The sequence below is a fragment of the Cyprinus carpio genome, chromosome A7 (assembly GCF_018340385.1).
Source record: "Cyprinus carpio isolate SPL01 chromosome A7, ASM1834038v1, whole genome shotgun sequence".
Classification (NCBI taxonomy): Eukaryota; Metazoa; Chordata; class Actinopteri; order Cypriniformes; family Cyprinidae; genus Cyprinus; species Cyprinus carpio.
The window spans coordinates 23,303,381-23,323,640 of record NC_056578.1 but is presented as its reverse complement, the minus strand read 5'-3'; the positions used below and the strand labels follow the sequence as shown (position 1 = coordinate 23,323,640).

Sequence of the window (20,260 nt, the reverse complement as noted above, 5' to 3'; positions counted from 1 at the left end):
ATAAATACAGAAATAGTCATTTATATTACCAAAATGTATTTATTTTCACTATTATTTCTGCCTTTATTTATTTATTTCTACTTTTATTTATTTATTTTTCCTTCTGTCATTTTTTGTCCTTCATATTAGCACTGAGAATATCCTTTAAAAAGCACATTACAGTATTTGTAAAGACATTTTCTGTGACAGGTTGTGCTGGACAGTCTTCCTGGTCAGGGTTCCCCTTCCCTTGCTCTGGTTCTGTTGTAGCAGGTTGGCTCAGTGTCAAAGCTTAATGTGTACCTAGAAGTGACCTATTCAAAACTTAGCTATCTGGGAAGTGATTGTGTAAATCAGAATATTTCAGAAAGTCTCTCTCCAGCGGTTTTCAAAAATAAACAAGACCTATTTTTTTTTAAGTTTATTTTGAATGTTTATTAAAGGTTTAGAAACTTCACAATGAAACAAAACGATGTACTCAGATGTACATGGCATTAGAACAATGCAACCTTGCAACTTTGTGTTGGGGTTTGGTGACTTTCATCAGGTATTCAGAGGAAAAATACAGGGCTGGGCTCCAATTAAAAAGCCGCTGCAATAAGAAGAGAGTTTTGCTTTAAAAGTTATACAACATTGCAAAACTTAAACCTCTAAGAACTTGAAAGTCATCCTCTCCAAAAGTAATTACCAAACCAAAACCTTAGAAAAAAAAAATGCAAATAATGCAATTTTCAGTCTCCCATAGACATGAGTACTCGGGTCTTTCTCCGGCAACCATATCACCTCACACAGAGTTAAAAGATGAACCAAAACATCAAATCACTCTTTTCCATTTTAAAATGAGTCTGTTCAAACTACGAGAGGAACCATTTCAAAGTTCTTTAACTGTAAGTAACCGGTCTATGATGTTCTTTAATATTTGACTGTCACACAAATGTATTACAAGTATGCATTTTCTTAAAATGCTTAAATCTAAATTGCTTTTGTCCTCTGTCACCCACCCACCATAAACAAGTTTCTTAATGAACATAAACCCAACTAATACAAGTAACAATTCTGGATGATGGCAATTAGTTGGGTTGTAGAGAAAGTAATGCCAAACAATATGTAATTGCATTTTGGAATCTGTCAGTATTTTAAAATGGAAAAATTAAACTGAATTGCAACATGTTATTCGTCAACTAAATACAAATCCAATAAAGGTGTCTATATGCACTGCTGTACCCAGTTATAGCATACAGTAAAATAATTTTGTGCCTTCACACTCTGTTTCTATCACTATACATTTCAATGAACTGGATATGTATGATCTTTGTAAAACAATAATCAAACTCCCACAACCACAATTAGGAAATAATGTGGTGAAACACAAACAAACGGTTTCAAACTGGGTCATACAAAATCATCTCTCCAAGGTTATGGTCTACAGCCTTTTCCATACAGTCTTAGATTACACACTTTAACAAACAAAGGTCTTGAGCTAGTCTCAAGAACAAGGCCCAACCTGCTTCTGTTAAAATAAGCACAAATCTTTGAGAAAGACTAAGTTTGTGGCCCTTTTTCTTACACACATTTGAAGATTACATCTTTGCTGTAGTGTATGAACATTAGCACCAATACATAAAATACTCTATAGATCTTACCGTCAAGATCAATATTTACCCCTAAAATGTATCTCAGAACAAGTCAACTAAAACCTGTTCACTTGTAAAGGGGAATAAGAACATTTTAAATTGTTTTCCTTTTTTTTTTTTTTTTTCTTCTCTAATTTGATGCCAGAGAAAGTTTAAAAACTTAAATCCTTGTGGCCAATTAAGGAAAAGTTTTTCAAAGGTATCTGTTGGTCATTGTTGAGTGGGGTGATATCATTTTCTATTTCATTACCACATTCAAATTCCCCCTTAAAATATACAACAATAATGCTTTTAACCAAATTTCCCACAAAAGTGGTACAGAAAAAGAATGCACACATTTTTCAACTAAGATAAACAAAGTATTGAGGGTGCTCCAAAAAAAAAAAAAAAAAAATCCCAAATTCACACTTCTTCACAATTTACACTCTGCTGATGTAGCATACATATAGTAATTTCTCATGCTAACATCTGTAACAAAACAATGAAATGAGGGAAAATCCCCATCCAGGCTAGATTAAAGCTAGCAGATGGCAGGCTAGACATCCATTAGAAGACCAAAATGAGCTGATAAGATGGTATTAGAGCAAATATTATTTATGTTGGGCTGGATTTTGCATTATGAACACCATACCCCTACCACCTCTCATTCCACAGCCACAAAAAGTTATATAGGCAAGCGACTTGCCAGACTTTATAGGAAAAGTAATTTGGGCCTTATTCATGGGGGGTCATTTCGTTTGTCACAAATAACCCCTATGTATTTTTTAACACAAAAAGGTTGTAGAGTTATGGTGTGCTAAAATACTACATTGCTTTTGTATATCCCTCTTCATTTGAGGTCTTACTAGGCACTGCCCATGCCATATGACATCAGCACACAATGACACAGCCACATATTTCTGAAACAAGTAAAAGGAAAAGTACATGAAATGAATAAACCTTCAAGCAAGCAATCGACTGCCATTACTGGAAACACTCAATTCTTTTCATGTAAAACAAAAAACTAAAACAATCAAGCCATATTATGGATAATCAGTAGTCACAATTTTGTTGGGTAAAGAAGGGGAAGAAATTTCACTAAAATGCACAAAACTTAAACTAAACTTAAAGAAACAATACATAAAATGATGTTGCAACCGATCATATATATGATCAGCTGTAAGGAGTAATAGTTTTTAAAGACTTAGAAACAACTTAAATGAAATTGTATAGTTGGGTCAAAATATTCAGTGACCTATCCCCCTCCCCCCTTTTAATTTTTAATTCCCTTGTAGCCTTTATCTGCAGCATTTGTATTTTACATGTTTTTTTTTCCTCAGATATCTTACTATACTTGTATTCAGGAAATGTAAACTGTCATTTGACACCACAACTCTCTCCAAAAATAACTTTTATGAAAGGTAACTTAATAAATCAAACCATCTGAAAAATGTATTAAATTTTAATTATAATCTTTTAACCTAGCAAATTGTAAACATTTATCACAATGTCTGAATTAAATGGGAAACTTAAGCAAAGAAAGCAACTTCCAGTTTCAAGGACAAGGATAAATTTCTTCATTTAGCCTTTTTTTTTTTTTTTTTTTTTTTTTTAAGTTTGCTTATTGTATTATGACACCTTCAACATATTACCCTGCTTTATTTCTTTAAGATGTTTTCAAAGCAGCATTGAACTAAAGTGGAACATCAACAAATTATTGATGTAACAGAACAAAAGTGGGGGGGTGGGGTGGCAAAAGCACTTTTTCTTTCAACACACCAAACCTCACACAACTCTATCCTCTACAATTCATAAAAAATGAAAAAAATAAGACAAAATGCTAAATTATCTGATTAGGGAAGGGGGTGTCGCATTCGTAGTGCTTTCAACCTGACTTCTGAGTATTCATAGTTCGGTCACAGAAACTTAGACTATTAGAAGGACTGAGACTAGGTTCACAAGCACATGCACAATCAGTAGGACCACAGTTATAGTGTATCCTAGATCAAACATAAAAGTGAAGCTAAAATCTATAAGGGGTAAATTAAAGAACAATCTTAATACTTAACTATGCCTTTTTTATTCTTTTCAAAAGTGATCAACCTTGGAATTACCAGACTGAAAACAAGTCTATAATAAATGCTGTTGACCAGAATCATCTAACTGTACGTTCAACCTACTGCCATGTTTTCCTCTCGATGATACGCCGTTTTAGATGAAATGGCTGAGGAATAACAGGGCTTAGGACAGCATGGTAAGGAAAGAGCCCACTGTGGGCCCTGGGCTCACTGTTCTTGTAAGGGTCCCCCTATCCTTCCTCTGCATTTTAGTTGAAAGTGATAGGAGGAAATCAGCATTGGTATACCTCCACGCTCAGCAGAAGAATCATACATGACTGCTTCCTATAAGCAAAAGAGGGTACAACATTTAGTATTGAACAAACTTACACACAGACCACCTTTTTCTATTCAATGCAGCGTCTATAATTTGACAGCAAGATTCATAATGACTAGTCTCTATTGATAGATCAATAGGTTTCTCATAGCAGTGTACAACTGGCTTCCCCAGTATCTAAGCCCGCGTTTCCACCGCTGGAACTTTACCCTGGAACTAGGGACTTTGGGCTGGTACTTGGTGTGTTTCCACTGCAAGAACCAGGATCTAAATAAAGTTCCGGGTAGAAAATGCCCCTCAGAAAGTCCCTGCTGGCGAGGTAGTACTTTTTCAAAGTTCTGGAACTTACGGGGGCAGGACTTGGGCGCTAAACATGCTGATTGGTTGAGTTCACGCAGCATTGTGATTTCAACCACCATTTATTTGCATCATTTTCTAAATATTTCTGTTAATGTGTCATGAAATGTAGTTTTAAAAGTATTTCAGGCGAGAATGTAGTTGTTTAAAACTCAAATCTGTGGTTTATTTATAAAGACAGCGCCTATTTAAAAATATGTTTCGCCGATTTCGGAAACGGTCAGCTCCACACGATCAGCGGGAGCTCGGTGCTCATGTATCCGACATAGAGCAGTCTCAACTCGGCTAGTCCTTCTGACATTTGCCGCTGGCTCTGATGTCTCTTTAGTGGTTAAACATGAAATATAATTCGTTTTGGGTAAATCTAACAGGTAATCTTTGGTCTTTGTTCAATTTATCTATATGTTAAAATGAAAATAAAAAGAGGCAATTTATATAATATTTTGTTTCATTGTAATAGCTGTATATATGCACACATTTTCCTGAACTAAGTACATTTCTGTGGCTATTATTATGTTTAAATGAAAACGAAAGGAGGCAGTGATATTTCATATCATATTTCGTCTTGTTGTAAATATACAGTGAGGAAAATTGCAGTAGCCAAGGCGAGCTGACTGATGTTATCAAGTATGCTGCTGTTTGCAGAATTACCGGACTTGTGTCATCCCGTCCGCGGGAGATCACACTCCCGAGTCGAACTCGCAAAGTCCGAACTACCAAGGACGCAAGTCCAAAATTTGCATACTTTGTATTGAGAAACGCGCACAGATCTACGTCACCAGACTATTTGCCTAATCTTCACGGTACTTTAGACCGCGGTGGAAACGCAGAAAACAACAGGTCTGGGGAGAAAATAGTTCCTGGGGAAAAAAGGTCCTGGTACAATTGTTCCGGGTAATTTCGGTGGAAACGCGGCATAATACTGTTAAATAGTGTACTCTTCTTACCGCCACACTGAGAACCTGGAAATAAAGGAGAACATAGAGTACTTTGCCACCAGCACTCTTCTTGCTGCATATTAGTTAAGCACTGTTCTCCAAAATTCAACAGAGGTAACTGTTTAAGAGACAAAGAATGTCAATCAGTGGGAGCAAATTAATGTATCAGGGAATGCACCGACTGCTATACTTTTTTTTTTTTTTTTTTTTTTTTTAACCATTGAAAGGTAAAAGGTATACCATTAAAGAACAAGTACTGTCAAGGCATATATGAATTCAGTACATTCTATATGCATGTCTCTGAAGGTTAGATAAAAGACTGGCTCTACAGTCACTTACCTCCTGCATATCTTGAGCAACATCAAGCAACTTCCCACTTTTGGAACTTTTTGGAATCTGATCAGTAGCAGCGCATTTGCGTGACTCTGCCTCTCTGCTAGATTCCTCTTGTTGAAGAACAGAGGACTGAACATGAGAACATGGCACCGAAACCGCTGCCGTCTCACAATGTACGCAAATCTCTTGTTCAGTAATTGGCAGAAGGGTGCTCCCACCCTCCTGTGAATCGAGTGATGTCTGGGCACTCTTCTCCATGCCAGACTTCTTTAATCTGGGTAGGAACTTCCCAGACTCCAACTCAGATTTCCCATAGTAAGGGCCCTCGCACTCTGCGTCCTCCTCGAGAGGCTTGAGGTCAGCCTGTGGGTCATCAAAGAGGTCTGCCTGACCAACTGGAAGACTCGCTTCCTCTTTCTCAGACTCTACATCTGACTCACTGCACCCGCCTGGAGAAAGTTCAGAGGCAGATATTGGCCGGAAATGAGTCCTTGGGGAAATTCGAATGGCCCGATATTGAGTCCGGTTGATGCCATATAACCAAGGGCAAAAGGGCTCATTGTCAGAGCATAAAATGGATTTTGGCTTGAATCCCGGGCTGAACGAGGCCATATCCTCTGGCTCAAAAGAGCACTCCACATGCAGGACCTGGGAAAAAGGGTTGTTCAGATCAAAGGATGAAAACGCGTAATCCAGTGCTGACTCTTCTCCACGGAAGCCTCCACACGATCCCAGTAAATCTTCATGGAAGACAACAGAAAATCCCTTATTCAAACCATCCCCGGGTCCCTTGGTAGCCTGCTCATTTTGACCAAGGGACACCAGAGGTCTCCACAATGGCTTGTGGCCAGGAGCAAAGCAACTGCTCGTGTTCATAAACACATCCGCTCCTGCAATGGTTACCATGTCAGAAGATGTGGCTGCTGCACACTGCAACAAACTGCCACAAGCATCACCGGGTGGAATCATAGCCCATTCTCTGTCGCCACTTAGAGTCTTCAGTTCTCCATAAACCCCACCGAGGATAAAGGAGGTGCTGTCCTGTGAATTACAATTCCAGGGCTTGGCCGGTGTCGTGTAATCCCCATCATTCATTTTAGAGAGCTTGGTTTTAGGAAGTCCCTCGTTCTCTTTCTGCCCATCCCAAAGATGATACTCCGAACACTGCACAGCTTTCTTTTGAATAATTTCACCTTTTACATCCTTGTCAAGACAGCTGCAATGGTAGCTGGTAGAATCTGAAAACAAGTGCTCCCCTGTATTCTTTACCCCGAGTGTTAAGACACAGTCTCTGTCTCCAATTGCCATCCAAATGTCTTTAATTATCCCTGAGGTGTATTCATCACTTTGTTGATTGGGGACATCTGAAAACACAACAGCATTATAGAGTTTACTCTCATCCTGCTCTAATGCTATGCCACAAACAGACTCCAATTTCGATTTCTTATTGAAGGGCTGGTTGGGCTCTGTGCCTACACTTGTTTCTTCCTGCTGGTGACTGGAGTTCTCTTGAAAGAAATCTAAAAGCTCTTCTTCTAGGCATAAAGGTGGAATAAGGGAGATACAGCTGACCTCTTCACTGCCAAACTGAGCAGACTCATCTGCTAGAGCACTGATCTGTTCACTATCTGACCGGGTCTCCTCTGAGTGGGACCAGGGACTACAGGTCCTCGTTGATAAGTTAGAGCAGTGTTCCGTTTCTTCAAAGGCACTGTTTTTGGTCCAAATTAGCAAACGGGATTGTTTGTTTCCTTGTGGATCTAAACAGCTACTTGAATCTACATTGTCCTGACCCTCCGCAAGAGAGTCGCAGGGAAAAGAAAAGGTAGGGCTATCGTACTGCAACTCAAAAAGCGGAAAACAGGAGTTTAGGGCAGAGATGCTACTGCTGGCCTCTTGGAGATCATGCCCTACAAAAGCTCCAGACAGACAGGAGAGCCTGACCGGAGAGTCACCTGGACAGCTTTCTCCTTCCAAATCTTCCAAGCTAGATGATGAACAGCACTCCCAGACTTGGGCAATATTTTCCATATCTTGTGTGATAGAAACATCTGCTTCTGAGGCTCCCAGAGAATCAACCCTTATTGCACTTTCCCCTTGCAGCTCAAGGCCATCTAAAACTACACATCCTGCTTCAAAGTGTTTTCGCTCAATGCTCTTCTGCCGAATCATGTTCAAGATTCGGCTTTCTTGTACCGCATCTGAGGCACTAGGATCCAATATGGATTGGTAAAAATCAACTTCATAGAAGTGAGTGAATTCAGACAGATGCTCGTCATCTAAATTTTGACCATCTTCAGGAGGAGGGCAGCTTGGAATCCCATTCAGTTCAGGAGCCTCTTCGTCACCTTCACCAGGCACTTCAATGAAGTGACCATCCACAAAAGTGCCTGCTGGAAGGTATGCCCTTTGAAAACAAGAATTAGCAATGCAGATCCCTTGAATTCTCTCCGACAGACAGTCAACATCAATGGACATAGCTAAGTCACTGGAAGAGTCTTCTTTACTCCGATACTTTGTCTCCAATTTACTTCTACTTAGAGGGACAAAGTACTCTGAGATGGGCTCTGTATACCAAAGTGGCTCTTCCACATATTCCTTTTTATTGGCCTCTCCTCCTAACTCCTGTGCCTCAGCCAGATTAGCATCTTTGCGGATCTCCCTCAGAGGTCTTTTGCCTTTTTTCATGTAGTGCTGCTGTTGCTTAGGTGGGCCTCCAGTGGTACTTATGCTGCCACGTGCATTTTTCCGCTCTTCTTTGTCGATGACTTTTAGGGCCAGTTTGACCTGTCCGCCACCACTGCGGCCTCTTTTCTTTCTGCTGCTGACCTCTCTAGACTTGTGTCTTATGCGCACTGCTTTGCAACTAGGGGTCTGGTCACCCTGGTTACCACTGGAGCTTGAGCCAGCCTCACTAGAGCCAGAGGACCATGATCTGGGACGAAACCTCCCCTCAGACCGGTGTCTCGCCTGTCTCTTACTATGAGGAGCAACCTGATCATCACACACTCCTGTTGCGCTTCCATGGAATCGGTTTTCCTTCTCCCTCTTTGTGCGTCGCTGCTGGGCCCTCTCGCTGATTGTGGTGTTGGTACTGGGTGCATCAACTTTTCGGTCTTTAAAAGCTTCACCTTCGCTGGTGCAGTCTTTTGGAGAGGATGTGTCTGTGCTTGTTTGAGGGACAGCAGATGATGATGAGCTGGAATATGTGCAGGTTTTAGCTTTGTTCCACACAGTCATAATTTCTTGGAGACAAACTGATTTTTCTGAGAGAGGTGGAAAAGCTTCATAGTACCTAAGGGAGAAATTATAATAATATTTTAGTGTAAATAATAATATGAAAAAGAAAATTAATAGAACAATAAGAGAATTTAGAGCATAAAGTCATCTTCAAGTTGCTATTTAGGATTATGTAAGTTGCTATTATATTTTTGCTCCACCCAAATAACAAGCTAGACATCACCGGTATTCTTTACTGCAATATCACAATATGAACATGCACGGTATTGTTATCGTGGGCACTTCAAAATACCATAAATAATTATCACATTTTTTTTATTTTTTGAACACTTTTCCCATGAACTGGTCACAGTGGACAATACCGCTTCACACTCATGTAAACAAGCACGGAGAAGCACATGATGCGCTAAATGAACGCGCACATTCACTCTCTGACAGCATATGGCGCTGAATAGTAGAAATGCAACCATTACCCCGGAAACCCCGTAAACAAATCAGCTGTGCAGCGCTATTTTCTGAAAGGCATTTAGACGATTTAAACAGCTATATGATTTGCTATGGTGTTCAACACAGCTCCAAATACTTAAATATTTAGACTTAATAGGCGATTTATTTTCAAACTTATTTATTTTCACTTTTTTACATTTTAATCGGGACTACAACATGCCCTAGATATTGTTTGAAAATGTTTTGATTCTTTATTGTTCATTCACACTTTACATTAAGGCACCATTAGTTAAAGGGTTACTCCACCCCAAAATGAAAATTTCGTCATTAATCACTTACAATCACAAATCAGATACCCCAATGTCATTCCAAATCCAGTAAAAAGCTTTGTTCGTCTTTGGAACACATTTTAAGATATTTTGGATGAAAACCGGGAGGCTTGTGACTGTCCCATTAACTGCCAAGTAAATTACACTGTCAAGGTCCAGAAAAGTACGAAAGACATCGTCAGAATAGTCCATCTGCCATCAGTGATTCAACCCTAACGTTTAAAGCAACGCAAATACGTTTTGTACATGAAGAAAATAAAAATAACTTTATTCAACAATTTGTCTCCTCTGTGTCTCTTCACATCACCGTAGTGCCATTTTGGAGAACTTGAGCTGAACGCAAATTGCATACGCTATTCTGTGTTAGCCGTGACACAAGGATACATTTTCTGTGTGTATTTATGCTTTGATCTGAACAAAAACAGCATCCGTGCAATGCGGCTGACACAGAACTTCCAGCAGATATTTTCCAAAATGGCGCTAAGGTGATGCAGAGAGACACACAGGAAAGTAACCGTTGAATAAAGTAGTTTTTTTTTTTTCTTTGTGTACAAAAAATATTCTCGTCGCTTCAAACAGTACGGTTGAACCACTGATGGCAGATGGAGTATTCTGACGAGGTCGTTCATACTTTTCTGGACCTTGACAGTGTAATTTACTTGGCAGTCAGTGGGACAGTCACAAGTAGGGTTTGGGCCGATAGACGATGCCATCATCCATCGCCGATGGCTGATAGACATGACGATGTTGCGCCGGCATCATGACCGTTGAAAAGCGACCGTTGAAAATTATTTGAAATTTGTGTCAGCACGTCATAAATAGAATGCAGCAGCAGTTTACTGTCAGGGAATTGTGGTGTCATGCTGTGCCGCTTCCAGTGTAGACAGCATCACTGATTATACTGAGTTCTATTGACTGATCTACATATAATAAATCTCTTACAGATCAGTGGTTCTACAGCATTTTGTTGCGTCGCACCGCGCCGCTCGCATCCGGTGTAGACATGGTGTTAGGAATCGTTAGTTGTTTTCCCTTATAAGGATTCGGACTGATGTTACCGTCCATTGAGATGTTTTACTGCAGACATCATCCGATGCAAAATTTGTAGACATTGCCCAACCCTAGTCACAAGCCTCCCGGTTTTCATCCAAAATATCTGAAATTGTGTTCCGAAGACGCACATAGGTTTTACATGGGGGGGTAAGTGATTAATGACAAAATTTTCATTTTGGGGTGGAGTATCCCTTTAACATTAGTTTATTTATTAGTAAAATATAAAATGCCAATGAAAAATTATTAATAATTTTAATAATAATTAAACATTCATTAATCTCAGTTAATTTCAATATTTAATAACAAGCAAATGTAGCTATTGCTCATTGTTAATGTTAGTGCATTAACTAAGGTTAACTAATGACATCTTATTAGGGCTGCACGATTAATCGCATGCATTTGTCATGCGTGTCTCATCAGTAAAGCCGGTTCCATGATTAGCGGTAAATGTCTGTCACCTGTTTTCAAACGGGAGCGGCAGTTAATACACAGAGCCGTAGTTCACTGACAAGCTACGCAATATTCTGTTCATAATTGAGATTAATCGCATTCGATTATGAACACGATATTGCGTAGCTTGTCAGTGAACTACGGCTCTGTGTATGAACTCCCGGTGCATTTGAAAACAGGTGACGGATATTTACCGCTAATCACGGAACCAGCTTTACTGATGAGACACGCATGACAAATGCATGCGATTAATCGTGCAGCCCTACATCTTATTGTAAAGGGTTACCTATTGGTCTTTATAATTCTTTTGCACTTTATAAATTTTTCATGTGTTGCTTTATTGTATTTAAATGTTCAGTTTCTTTTTGTTATAAGAAAAAGTTATTAAACCTGTTATACTTTATTATGACAACACTTTTTTGCAACTAAATTTTAATATCGTGATAATACCATATACCATGATAAAAGCATTAGCAATTTATAAAAATTTGATACCGTCACATGCCTATAATAAGCAACAACAATTGTTGCATTTTTTCTCATCTCTGTTTATGTTAGGCAAGAACTCGGGTTGGATGACAATATCATAACGAGATCACAATAAAAATGATGATAAGCTCAGTCAGGACATTTTTACTCAATATCTAACAGCCTATCACACAGCAGAAATAATCAGGATAACAGCCAGTCAGTGGATGCAGCTAATAAGTTTGCATGTTCTGCGTCTCTGTGTATGAATGGCGTGATTTTTTTACAACACAAACTCAAACACAAGTGACATTCACAGTGTTTTCAGCATCTGTGTCTCAATATATAAGAGCTGCTCTGAGATATGTTGGCACATCTTATGTTGTGTAGCATTTTATTTGACCAAAAATAAAAGTGCTATGTTTTGTTGTAAATTGTTATTTTAATTTTAAATTACATTTTAAAATATTGATTAAATTATGATTATTATTTCATGTCATTAGACATTTTTTGTATAAAATTTGTATTAAATTAAACAGAACCTAGCAAATAAATAAAATAAAATGAAAAACACAGAATTTAGGGGGGGGAAAAGGATTTCATGGGAGCATAAATTGAAAAGTTGGTAGCTCACTCTATGGAGTTTAATTGTGAACAAACAAGATATGTTTACGTTCATTCTCAAGGTTAACAAACATGTGGAAAGCATTTCCTTCCCAATTAATGGTAAACGAATATTGTGATAAATATAAATATTGTATGATATGGAAAAATATATTATAATAATAATATATTTGGCCATATCGCCCAACCCTAGCATAAACACTCACTAGACTCTCAAAACAAAAAAAAACTACCCATTCACTTTGAGGCATGCTTTTTATTTAGACTACTTTTTTAATCATAGGCTTTTCTGGTTTAATAAAGGCACATAACAACATCAGTCCTATTGCTCTAATTAATTACATGGAGATCATAACCCTAGCTGTACAGCAATCCACATTACATTACAGACTTCAAAGTTTAATTACTTACATCTCAACCTGGTCCTTAGAAGAAAATGATTCATCTGGTTCAGGAGACGGAGACGCATCAGATTTTTTATTTCCTTGCTTTTCTTTTTCTGTAATTTAATAAGAGCAAAGCAATATCATTGAAGTACTGGCATTAAATTGTTACAGCTGCAAGACAACGCCATTTTCGCATTAACCTGCTTGAGTCAGAAAACACGCAAACCAACCTTTCTGTTTGTTTTGAATATCCTTGAGTTTAGAACACAGCTCCTCGACCAAGCTTTCAATTCCAGAATTCTGAAGGAGAACAAGAGTAATTTAACTTGCAATTTCGGGTGAAAATTGTATCATAGTTCTGTCACTGCAACAAAAATCAATTGTTTTCTTCAAAAACAAGGTATTAAATAAACGTATTACTCCCGTTGATTAGAAAGCTCCAAATGTACACAAAATTAAAACAGTAACCATATAAAATGTCAACTGTGTAATATAATTTGTTGAATACATCTGAAGTAGTTCTGGTGATTTTTTACAGAAATAAGCATCATCACTCTAAAAGGCTTTGAGACAAAGCATATCAATGATTTTCCCAAAAGAAAGTGGATCTGAGATACTGCCACATTACTCAAACTCTGATTGGCATATTACAGAGTCTTAATGAGGAGAGCTATTCTTGACTGCTTAACCAATGTTTGCTCTACTAATTCCACAACACAAACTCACAAAAGTACACTAATTCCAATTTAGCAGTGAAAATGGTTGTGGGAATACAAAATGACACACTGATCTTACTTCATCAGATGCTGAACGCAAACATTGCACAGCAGCTTGTTTCTTCATCTCTTCAAGAGTAAGGTCAGTCCCTCCCTTCCTCTTGCTCTTCCCCCATTTCTTCCCTGTTCCCTTCTCCCAGCCCAGGAAGATGTCATTTTCCTGCACACAAGGAAGACCAGGAGTTGATTGCTTAGTATTAATGTAGAGAAATTGTGCACAAATGTCTGCCAAGATGCAATTACTGCCAAATACACTGCTCTCAAGAAAATAAGAAGAACACCACTTTTAGTATTTCTTTTAAAATCTAAATAATTGCAGAAAGAATCTATTGCTTGAGTATCAAAATAAATGCTAGTTATTACTGAGCAAAACAAAATGAATACTGAGGGACCTGGATTACTTCTAAACACAGAAAATATGTTAAATGCTCCTGTTTTAATTGATTGAGCCCTAACATGCAAGACGCTTTTTTCTTTATGAATCACTGAAGCTGGTTTACAAAAAAAATCTATCGTATGACTTCATAGAACACTTTTAAAGTTTTGGTTGAACTACTCCTTTAAGACGACGTTTTGTTAGATTTGTACAGAAACAAGTCACAAAACACAAAAGGTTTTCCAGATGTGCTGACACTTTTTAACTATACCTGGTCCTGCAGATCATAGTCGTAGTTGTCGTGCAAAAGCAGGCTAAGGACATAACGTGTGTAGATCATTGCATCTATGCCAAATTTCTCCAGCTCCTGACCCAGCCAGCTCTGCACTGGCCCTAGTGACTGCAGTGAGGACATCTCTGAGGAGGACGCAGGGTCTGACAAAGGGAAGGCCCGCAAGACTCTTTCAGGAGCAGGGCCGTCTGACTCTCCACTCATTGGATGCAGGAGACTAGGTTGGAGCCATTCTCAAATGAAGACACATGTTGCCAGGTGGACACGAAAGTGCAAGAGGGAGCGGTATGAATGGGTGAGAGCTGATATTATAGTAGGAGAGGAAGGACTCAACCCAGCAGGACAAACACAGGAAGGTCTACATGAAGAATCATGTAGAATCCTCTGTATATTCGTATTGCTGTAAGCAAAAGGTGGCTCTAATCTTCAGGCATGGCTTTTATTGAATAGGCTACTTTCACTCATAAGGGTTCATCTTGGAGGACAGCTGGTTCCAGGCTCAACCTGTGTGAGAGAGAGAGAGAGAGAGAGAGAGAGAGAGAGAGAGAGAGAGAGAGAGAGAGAGAGAGAGAGAGAGAGAGAGAGAGAGAGAGAGAGAGAGAGAGAGAGAGAGAGAGAGAGAGAGAGAGAGAGAGAGAGAGAGAGAGAGAGAGAGAGAGAGCAAAAGCACTTAGTTTCTAGGGCCCAATGAAATCAGTTTTATTTTTTTCAAATTCCTTTTTTTTTCTCCATTTTAATTATTAAATTACTTTATTAATAAAAAAAGCATATCTTGAAATCATTAAACTTACAATTTAACAGCAAATTATTAAATGTTTAACAAAATATTACATATTTAGGACCCTAAGAAATACATATTATTTTACTTTGTTTCTGGTAATCAAATTAAGGCATAAAACATAAATGTAATTTTTCTTTAAAATAGTTGTCATTAAAATTATTTCCATTAATCCAATGAAAATAAAACCCTTTCCATTTTTGGGGGCAAACAAAGTCCTGCACAACAGGTGTACTGTTAAAACAAGGAGCAAAATTGTGTGATTATTCCTTAAAAAATAAAGCTTGAATAATAATTGTATTATTAGCAGTAGCAGTATTTAACCAGACCTTTATTTTGACAGGTTGCAGGCCGTGAAGAGTTTTATTTGTGTATACATGATGTAACATATGTTTTCAGGTATATGATGACAGTTTTTCTAAAATTAAACTTTCAGATGTTCATGAAGTGATTCTCAGAGCAGTTCTGGAGATGTTGTTCGTGTATTTATGTCCTCATTTAGTGAAAGGGCATATGATGTAAAGGGCTTCATGAGTGGTAAACAAAACCATGTGTCTGCGCCATTCATTCACACAGAGATGCTCAGAATATCAGATTTAAAAGTCTTTTTGCAGCTTAACATTCAGACACTAGCCCATATTATGATCTGATTTAAGTTAACTGACCTACTTTTGATTAATTCATGAATGAATTACTGTAAAATTGTAATAAATTTCATGCTTGTATTTCTAGTGCGTGCTGGAGCTGAACATGTTGAACACTTCCACCTTACAGTGATGAAGAAAAAGAGATACACTAAACAACAACAACAAAAAAAACAATCATATATCATAGTTTGCCTTATTCTGTAATCACAATTAACTTTTATAATTGTGTGACTCTGATTTTAATTGTAATTAACACCCTGTGTTAATAATCATAATACTAATAATTTTAGTGCATAAACAGTGATAAAGACATAGCTTCGATACCTGAAACCATGTTACAACTTACAATACTCTACGTGTAAGCATTCAATAATAACATTTCATCCTATAGTAACTCTCACTAAAAGTCTCCTGAATGCCATTGAAGGCTACATCAACAACATAAAAATCGGGGGTTTGCCAATAAAAAGTCTGTAAACTATATAACACTACTATGACATCAAACATGATGACATTTACCTTGCAACAGCTGTGTCCTTACTGAAGTTTGAACTCACTTGCCAATTCATCTAGATCTGACAAGAAATGTAATCCATATCCACAAGATTTGGTTTTGAAAAGGAAAACAAAAGTACATTTTGTATCCGCTCCTGGCACCTTGCATAACCATAACAAGTGCTCCAGTTACAATGTTTCGAGATTAGTCAGCAATGTTTTTAAGGTGAGGCGTAATATGCTTTGGTATGAATACCATGTAGTATTCAATGCAGCTGGAATCAAATCCAATTAAACAAAAAGGTATAAGAGGCTGTGTTATATATTCATATATAGTCACACCTAAAGGGTACAAATCACAAGAACTGGACCACAAAAAATACATGATTCTACAAATGAACACTGGGGAAATTTCTGTGTGTTAATAATTTTGTGTGAATCTCGTTTTATACATCTTTGCCTGAATATTTTTTGTCTTCTGATTAATATCTTTAAAAAGCATTTCCTATTGAAAATACTTCCTCTAAGAAAAAAGCCCATTGAACCTGAGCTCACAATTAACTCCAACATTACAAACAGTTCTTTTATGTGCTGACTGTGAAGATTTGCCAATGATTTTTAATGAGACCAGAAAGAGGAAACTGTAAGACGGAAGTAACAAGCTCTCTCGACAACCCCTCTGTATTTTATATCTATTTTGTGTTTAACTTAAGAACTGACAACATGAGCATAAGATGATGACAGTTTCTAGACGAACCCTTTTGACATTGCCCAAGGTATGAGCATGCCTGGAATGCTACTATAATTATGACTTATATAATCAAGACAATACATGAGTTTCAAACAATTTCAAAGAAACAGGTCCTACATGTCATGACATGACATGTGCCTAAACCAATACTTCCCCCCCCAAAAAAGGGCCACAATAAACTATGCATAACATTAAAGAACATTAAAAATAAATCCATATCATTCACACGCTCCTTGGATGCTCTCATTTCCCAAGTTGTGCTTCCCTTACTCTAAGGCTAATAAATGTATTTCACGATCTGGGTCATTATTTAATACAAAACCACACATAATGTTTCTTATGTATCTGTCAATCACTCTGATATTTAGTTAAAATTAGTTCTTCTGTCACCTTTTTTTAATCAGTTCTGTGAATGACTGTATGGTTATTCTTTATAAAGTAGCAACAATGTAGTTTGTAAAGTACACTACTGTGCAAAAGTCTTCGGCACGTTAGTATTTTCACCCCAAAAAAAGGGTTTTAAGCCAGTTATTTATATATTTTGCTGTAGTGTGTCAGTAGGAAATATCAGTTTACATTTCCAAACATTAATTTTGCCATTAATTTTTAATAATAATCTAGTGAGATTTTTGAATGCACAAGCAGTCTGACAACAGCCGGTGCTCCACACGGAGATCTGATCTCACCATCATCGAATCTGTCTGTGATTACATGAAGAAACAGATGAAACTGAGACAAACTAAATGTCTCTGCAGCAAACAGACACACTACAGCAAAAGATATAAATAACCGGCCGAACACCATTCTTTGGCGTGAAAATACTAACGTGCCTAAGACTTTTGCACAGATGTGTATGTATAAGTAAGTGCAAATAAATTAAGTATATTTAAATAAGTATAATTAAAATATGCGTTCATATGTGTTAAGGGCTAGAGTTTCGCTGGAGGAAACAGCTGTGGTGTGATGAGCGGTGAACAGAGCGAAAACTTCAGAGTAGATGGGAAACCGGTTACATAGGTACCGGTGCCATATTGGTATATCTTCAGTACCCAACCCTAGTCATGATGCTGTGTGGTGAGCATTTTATGACAATGATCAATATGCTTCAAAAAAAATTAAAATTAACCAATGTTTATAACTTATAAAGAGTTAGTAGGTGCACAGACATGCATATTCTCTAAAGCCGAGCACACACTTCATGATTGTCAAAGACTAGAATCTGTGCCAGTGGATGGAAACAGTCGTTAAGTGTGTTGAGGTCAGTCTTAGAATGCTTCAGCTAGTTGTGTAGTGTGTCCCCAGCTTAAGGGGAGCGTTCAATGAATAAGCAACATTCTAAATACCCAAGAAAATTCCAAGCACTGTACTTATCTATGCACTTTTACCCAAAACATGACCCCAGTTGAGCATTCATGCTTTCCAAATGCAGAAGAATCGAGCTCGGATATACTACTACTGAATGTGGACATTATAATAAGAAACAACAGGAAATCTTAAAAACCCTTCCTCCCTGTCTGACATACGCAGTTTGTTGTGTTCAAGTGGACGAGACATTTGTTTCCACTCAAAGGTGAAACTGAAAACGGTTCAGCAGACTGCAGTGCGGAGTGGATTGAACAGCACCTTCATTTATGCTTTAGTTTATCTTTCTGTTTTCATCAAGGCCTTGATATTTACATTCATATTATGACTTTAATAAGCTAAAATGGACCCAGGAGTTATAAAAATACTTCTGTAAAAGTCCGACAAGATTGCACAACAACATATTCTGCGGAATAATTAAGATCAAGCACTTTTCTTTAAAATTGGATTCCTAACGGATTAGAGAGGAAACTTGAGCGGTAACTACCAGTACAGCTCTTGAATTTTGCCCTTTCACATGGCTTAGGTTAATCACGTTAGAATAAAAGCCTTTTACAGTTAGTTGTAGTCCTGTGCTAATCGACCACCTGAAGGCGACACCGCCCCCGATGTGTCTGTAACACGCCTGTATAAAAATGATACCAACACCGAAACAACGCGCATTGTTTGACAATGACAGCAGACCAGCTACGAGCTGACTATCACCTGACACAAACCAGTGACCAGAAACCCGATCACCGAAGTCACCAACTTTATACCTTGTGATCATTTCAGTGCGTTGAACGACAAAACAACGAATAATAAAGACCGTTTGTTTCAATAAAGATTCCTCTCCACAGGCCACCGACTGTCTATGAGCCCAGCTGACTAACCCCAAAACACTTTCCCCTTACTCAGCATGATTCAACTACACTGAGAAAAGTGCACAATATTATCATGCTGCCGCTCTGCTCACAAACCAGCCGAAGTTACAAAATGATTCGCGACAAGCGCTTTCCTTGCATTGCGCAATAAGTCTTCATTTCATGTTATGAAGCGCATGATTTAGGTTTATTCAGTTAGCACAATAAAACATTATTGTCGTTTAGAGTGCCGTTCTGACGCAGTTGAAATGTAAACAGATGACCGCTCATACAGTGTGTCGCTGGCTGGCGAACTCGGACACCATTTTACGCCGCAGAGTGAAACGCTAGTCCCGGTTTATCACTTCCTCGAAAACTACAGGCAACGAAAATGTTCTTACCTCACAACATACAACGGTCCATACGTGTGCTTCGTACAGTAAATTCAAAAGTAAACACGTCTAAATGGGAAAACGTGCGTTATTTATCCAAACAGTACGAGGTAGCGTTAAGCTATGCTAGTGCACCGTTGTAGCTAAACCGGGGAGGAGGCGCGGCTGATTCGCCTGGCTAACGTTACAGGCGTTTGAAATAATACTTGACAAGACGGCCTAAAACGTTAGCTTTCGATTCAGATCGGACCTGGGGAGCATTACTAATATATATAACTCGCAACAAATTGAAATGTAGCTTAATACGATGAAATAATCTTACCTGCTGTAACCCTACGCAGTGTGCTAAATAGCAGCAGGAGAAGCGATGACTTCTCTCGCCGCTGCCGTTACGAGCTCGAGCTCTGAAGCGCCGCCGCAATAGCGTCACAGATACCAGGCGCTGGGTAGAGTACGTTACGTCCTTATCTCGGGTTAGGACGCAGCTGACGACATTTTGGATCAAGGTGGCCCTGCGTCATACGTCTCTTAACATCTTATGACAGTTCGGGTTGAGCCAACATGGCTGACAGAGAAAGACTTTAAAGGCGATTTCCGACTCCATTTTACTTATCTCCAGGCAACAAGACAGATTACTAATGTGTCGCCATGGCAGATATCCCTCCGCGAGCGCTTGCGTCAGAACGAGCTCGTTCTCGAGTTAAATACTCTCAGTCGAGATCTCCCGCGCTGCAGTCTGTAAACCAACACTTCTCTTTGGCCAGAATTCGAAAGGAACATAATTAGATTGTTTATGACATACAGCACATATTGCTAGATTGTAAGACATTTTTTTTTCAGTTGTTAACATAAAATAATTTTGAAAATACCATTATGAAGTTGGATTATTGAGTATATTTACTTGCGTAAAAGTGAACAACATTTAAAGTCAAACT

At 38.3% G+C, this 20,260-nt stretch overlaps 1 protein-coding gene across 4 annotated transcripts; it reads right to left on the bottom strand.

The window, feature by feature from the left end:
* Positions 1 to 387: 387 nt before the first annotated feature.
* On the bottom strand, positions 388 to 19,965 carry LOC109105518 (uncharacterized protein KIAA0232-like). Of its 4 annotated transcripts, XM_042760483.1 has the most exons (8): positions 19,648 to 19,964; positions 14,038 to 14,562; positions 13,410 to 13,550; positions 12,845 to 12,914; positions 12,640 to 12,727; positions 5,621 to 8,912; positions 5,291 to 5,399; positions 3,839 to 3,994 (listed from the first exon to the last, which is right to left on the bottom strand). In XM_042760483.1, the coding sequence occupies exons 2-8, from the start codon at positions 14,260 to 14,262 to the stop codon at positions 3,978 to 3,980; spliced, it is 3,942 nt and encodes a 1,313-aa protein (XP_042616417.1). In that variant the 5' UTR covers positions 14,263 to 14,562; positions 19,648 to 19,964; the 3' UTR covers positions 3,839 to 3,977. The 4 variants fall into 4 exon arrangements, with proteins under 4 accessions (XP_042616418.1, XP_042616417.1, XP_042616415.1 ...); XM_042760484.1 differs by lacking the exon at positions 5,291 to 5,399 and having other exon boundaries at positions 388 to 3,994; XM_042760481.1 differs by lacking the exon at positions 3,839 to 3,994 and having other exon boundaries at positions 5,137 to 5,399; positions 19,648 to 19,965.
* Positions 19,966 to 20,260: the final 295 nt, after the last annotated feature.

Excerpts from the sequence above, each read along its gene's own strand:
- LOC109105518 (XM_042760481.1), bottom strand. The coding sequence starts at position 14,262 with ATGAGTGGAGAGTCAGACGGCCCTGCTCCTGAAAGAGTCTTGCGGGCC. Across the intron at positions 13,551-14,037 it reads ACTATGATCTGCAGGACCAG|GAAAATGACATCTTCCTGGG; the intron begins GTATAGTTAAAA and ends CCTTGTGTGCAG. Across the intron at positions 12,915-13,409 it reads TGCGTTCAGCATCTGATGAA|AATTCTGGAATTGAAAGCTT; the intron begins GTAAGATCAGTG and ends GTTCTCCTTCAG.